The sequence below is a fragment of the Alnus glutinosa genome, chromosome 10 (genome assembly GCF_958979055.1).
Source record: "Alnus glutinosa chromosome 10, dhAlnGlut1.1, whole genome shotgun sequence".
Taxonomy (NCBI): domain Eukaryota; kingdom Viridiplantae; phylum Streptophyta; class Magnoliopsida; order Fagales; family Betulaceae; genus Alnus; species Alnus glutinosa.
This window is the reverse complement of record NC_084895.1, coordinates 24,327,878-24,332,322: the sequence shown is the minus strand read 5'-3', so window position 1 is coordinate 24,332,322 and position 4,445 is coordinate 24,327,878. Positions and strand designations below refer to the sequence as shown.

Here is a 4,445-nt window from a genome sequence, read left to right as displayed (position 1 = left end):
GTCTAAAGGCATTTTTATCATGGAAAGCAGTGTGGGGACAAAGGAATTCAATTAGTCTATTTTGAGAAAGGAAATGCCGGCCACTCTAGGCAGACGTGAAGAACTAGGAAACCCAAGCTAAATTAATCCAGTTGCACTTGTAGCCCATAATTGTTTTTTGTGATAAACGTGCTAAACAGTTAACAATTAAAATGCACAAATAGCAACTTTTTGCAACTATAAAGACGTAGTCTTTGTGAGCTAATTTTCATGCCAATTTCAATCGACAGTACTGCTTCAATGGTTACCACTCACTACACAAAAAACCCATCACGGGATGGAGAAGCAGCAGCAGCAGGAGGAGGAGGAGGAGGAGGAGGAGAAGAAGATCAAAAACTAAGCCAAGAATGCAAGGAACTTCTTCTTTCTGATCTTCCCAAAGAGAGAGGATGGAGAACCCCTCATATCTACAAGTTCCAAGGGTTTTGGTGCCAGCCAACGGAGATCCAAGCCATAATCTCCTTCCAAAGGCACTTCCAAGCAAGTGACACTGACTTGGTATTGGCCACCATACCAAAATCAGGCACCACATGGTTGAAAGCCTTGGCTTTTGCTGTTGTGAATCGCAAGCGTTTTGCTGTCATGTCAAACAGCCATCCTTTGCTTGCATCCAACCCCCACGATCTTGTACCTTTCTTTGAGTACAAGCTCTATGCCAATGGCCAGCAGCTTCCTGATCTTTCAAACCTTCCTCAGCCTAGACTTTTTGGCACCCATGTTCCGTTTTCTTCATTACCTAATTCCATTAAGAAATCTGATTGCAGGGTTGTTTATATTTGCAGAAACCCACTTGACACTTTTATCTCCTCCTGGCATTACTCGAACAAACTTAGGCCAGGATCTCAAGCCCCAATGTTGCTAGATGAAGCCTTTGAAATGTACTGCAAGGGGATTATAGGGTTTGGACCCTTTTGGGAGCATATGTTGGGGTACTGGAAGGAGAGCATAGAGAAGCCTCACAAGGTGTTGTTCTTGAAGTATGAGGACATGAAAGAAGACATCATTTCTCAGTTGAAAATTTTAGCAGAGTTTCTGGGGTTCCCATTTTCTTTGGAGGAGGAGAGAAGTGGTGTCATTGAAAAGATTGCAGAACTGTGCAGTTTTGAGAATCTGAAGGAGTTGGAGGTAAATAAATCTGGCAAGTCGATTAAGAACTTCGAAAACAAATATTTGTTTAGGAAGGGTGAGGTGGGAGACTGGGTGAACTATCTGTCACCTACTATGGTGGAGAAATTAACCAAACTCATGGAGGAGAAGTTAGGTGCTTCTGGTTTGTCATTCAAAGTGTTCTCTTAGGACAAGCTTGCAGCAATAAATGTCTTCAGCTTTGGCTATTTGTGTGGTCATATATACTGGCCCATGACCCACGCTGTACGCTGCATTTTTCTTTGTAATTTAAAAGAGGTGCGTAAAAAATTTACGCTTCTTCTAATAAAAAGATATTCTAAAGATTATGCACGTACCAACCAGGAATTTACTAAGTGACACAATCGCAGAGAACTTTGCATAAATGTATAAAGCACAAAAAGTTACTGTCATAAGATGCTTAATTTTAGTTTAATCCATATAAATTAAAACATGTTCAAACCTTTATTCCTATATGCGTAGTTTAAAACGAAAATAGGTATAAAAGAAAAAAAAAAATAGCAAAAAGAAAACCTGAAAATTAAATACTCTTTTAAGATACGTTAGTGATTCCCTTTTCTTAATTATGATGAATGGGTATGTACAGGGTTACAACAATCACTTTTCTAGGATACAAGTGTCAAGTGCGCAGTCAAGGCGCTACTAGCACCCTGCAACCCACTGCGCACGTGCATGCATCTTATGCCTCATGCCGTATTAGAGCATACATACATGTGCAAACACTCAAACATTGATTGCTTTAAAGCAATAGTTGGGCCTTATAAGTGCTTACTTTAATTTATCTTTTTCTCATGCGGGACTCTCTTCTTTCAAAGCTCTTTAAACACCTTCCATTTCAAAATATTCCCAAATATGTATACGGGTTAAATACACTTAAGGCTTCTGAACTACCCATCGTTTTAAAAAATCCCTACAAATTAATAAGTGTGACACTTGAATACATCAAACTACTATCATGTGTCAAAAAGGCCCTTCTATTAGGGTTGATCATTAGAATGGATGGAAAAATCAAATTTGATCAAAATCATCTGAAAATACCCTTACGTTGACCTTAAAAAAAACTGGTCAAAGTGAGAGTATTTTCGGAAGATTTTGATCAAATTTAGTTTTTCCATCCATTATATTCTAGACGTTTGCCATTTGTGCTCTCCTACTTTATTCTTTTGTTCCTACCCCATTTTGGGGTGAAGTCACTCTCACGGCAGTTACAAGATATGTGTGTCTCATTTTCCTCTGCTATGTACTTTTGTATACTGCAACAACAAGAGTGTTATTCAGATTAATTGTCCATAGGCCATAACAACGTTTTTCATGAAGAAGAGGTGAAGACGGAAGATTGGCGCAAGGGGAGGGGAGGCTGTGATTATGTAAAGAGAGGAGAACTGGAGAAAAATGAAGAGAAGAAGAAGGGCTGTGGTGCTAGGAAGATTTTGGTCTCTAGAAGAAGAGAAACGAAAAAATGAAGGGTGGGGGGGTGCTGCCCTAGGAGGTTATTGCTCATGCCTATATTTTTTTTTTTTTTTTAATAACAGATTTAGGTTGTTCATGATAAATTTGGGTTGTTTAAGGTTTAGGTATAAAATGACTTTTCTTATGATAGGGCCAAGATCCTAGTTTTTTGTTTTTTTTTGGGTATGGACTAAGTTCAATTATTTTGGTCGAAATATATAAAATTAATTATTTATATACTATAATAATAATAATAATAATAAAATTTCAAAAGAGGGGGAGGGTGGAGGCTAATACTGGCCCTCCTCTTCTGTGGCACCCACCAATAGCCGGGGTGGTGTCACCCCATTCTCCCACTGGGGGATGACGTGTGACCCACCCACGCTTTTAATCACTAATACTTAATTGCCATTTTGGTTTGTAGACTAATATTAATAAGATTGATGTGAGCATTAATAATATTCATATATTCACATATAAAGATATGTAATTCACACTGCTAAACCTTTTTCTTTAAGGATATAAATTAGTATTCTAAGTACGTTGAAGGGTTAATATTACTTTAGGCCCCTCAACTAACAGTCATTTTTAATAAAATTTCATGAACTGACAGCTGTGACACTTAGACACATCAAACTATTATTTTTGTTGTAATTAAGCCTTGCTATTAGTGTTGACCGTATATTTGGATGAAAAAGTCATATTTGACCAAAGTTTTCCGAAACTTATAAAATCAAATTTACCCCTTATAATTATTAATCGACAAAAAATATTAAATTTTTTTTTAAAGAAAAAGAATGGGAATGAGCCATCCCAGCCACAATGGGTTGTTAGCGGCCACCCCTAGTGGGTTGAGGGCGGTTACATCCAATCTCTATAGCTAGGTGCCCACCCCCATAGGTTAGGGGTGGCCAGCGAGTCACTAGCATGATGGGATGGTTCGGCCACTCTTTGCGTTTCAATTTTTTTTTAATTATTATTTTATTGTTTTGGTTTTTTAAAAAAATGAAGGTATTATCTGAAGGTTGATAGAGAGGTGGTTACGTGTATGACAGGTGACCAATTTTTCATCCAAATAGAGAACAACCTTAAATGGAGTGTATTTAAGTGCAATAAATTAATAATTTGATGAGTTTAAGCGTCACATTTGTTAATTCGTGAAATTTTATAAAAAAAATGACTATTAGTTGAAAGGGATAAAGTATATTTAACCCTTGAAATTTTATAGGGTTTAGAGTCAGGATGTCACAGAAAGCTACTTTAAAAATTAGGGTAAATGTCTCATGTATAATCTCCGAGTCAACGCGCAATTTGAAATCACTCCATCACTTTTTAAAAATCAACTTTCACTCCTCAAGTTTTTTCGCGAATTTGAAAAAAATGGTCCATCCGTGAGTTTTTCGGTCCAATTTTTTAACATCCGTTAGTACTAAGTCAGCCTTTTTGCCACCTTACTTTAAAATAATATATTTTTAATAGTTTATAAATTAAAATCTAAAAACCAAATTTTAAAAATTTTAAAATCTAAAAAAAAAAAAAAATTGAAAAATTGAAAAATCTAAAAACAAAATTTTAAAAATTTAAAAATCTAAAAAATAACAGCCACCCAAAAGGTGGTTTGCACCAACACATTCGCATGCATATGCTTCACCAAATCTTGTATTGGTGGTATGGCTGTTTGTGTGTGTCTTTTCTATATATCTGTCGGCAACGATCACAGTGAGTGAGTGTGTGAGTGTGCGCTTGTATCTTTGACGGCCCGTCGATGCTAGCTGAGTGACAACGTCAACCAACATGTTTTCCTCGTGACT

General features: G+C 36.8%; 1 protein-coding gene across 1 annotated transcript; it reads left to right on the top strand.

Moving 5' to 3' along the window:
• Window positions 1–249: 249 nt before the first annotated feature.
• On the top strand, window positions 250–1,501 carry LOC133880013 (cytosolic sulfotransferase 15-like). Its single transcript, XM_062318868.1, has one exon. The coding sequence runs from the start codon at window positions 250–252 to the stop codon at window positions 1,333–1,335; it is 1,086 nt and encodes a 361-aa protein (XP_062174852.1). The 3' UTR covers window positions 1,336–1,501.
• The last annotated feature ends 2,944 nt before the right edge of the window (window positions 1,502–4,445 follow it).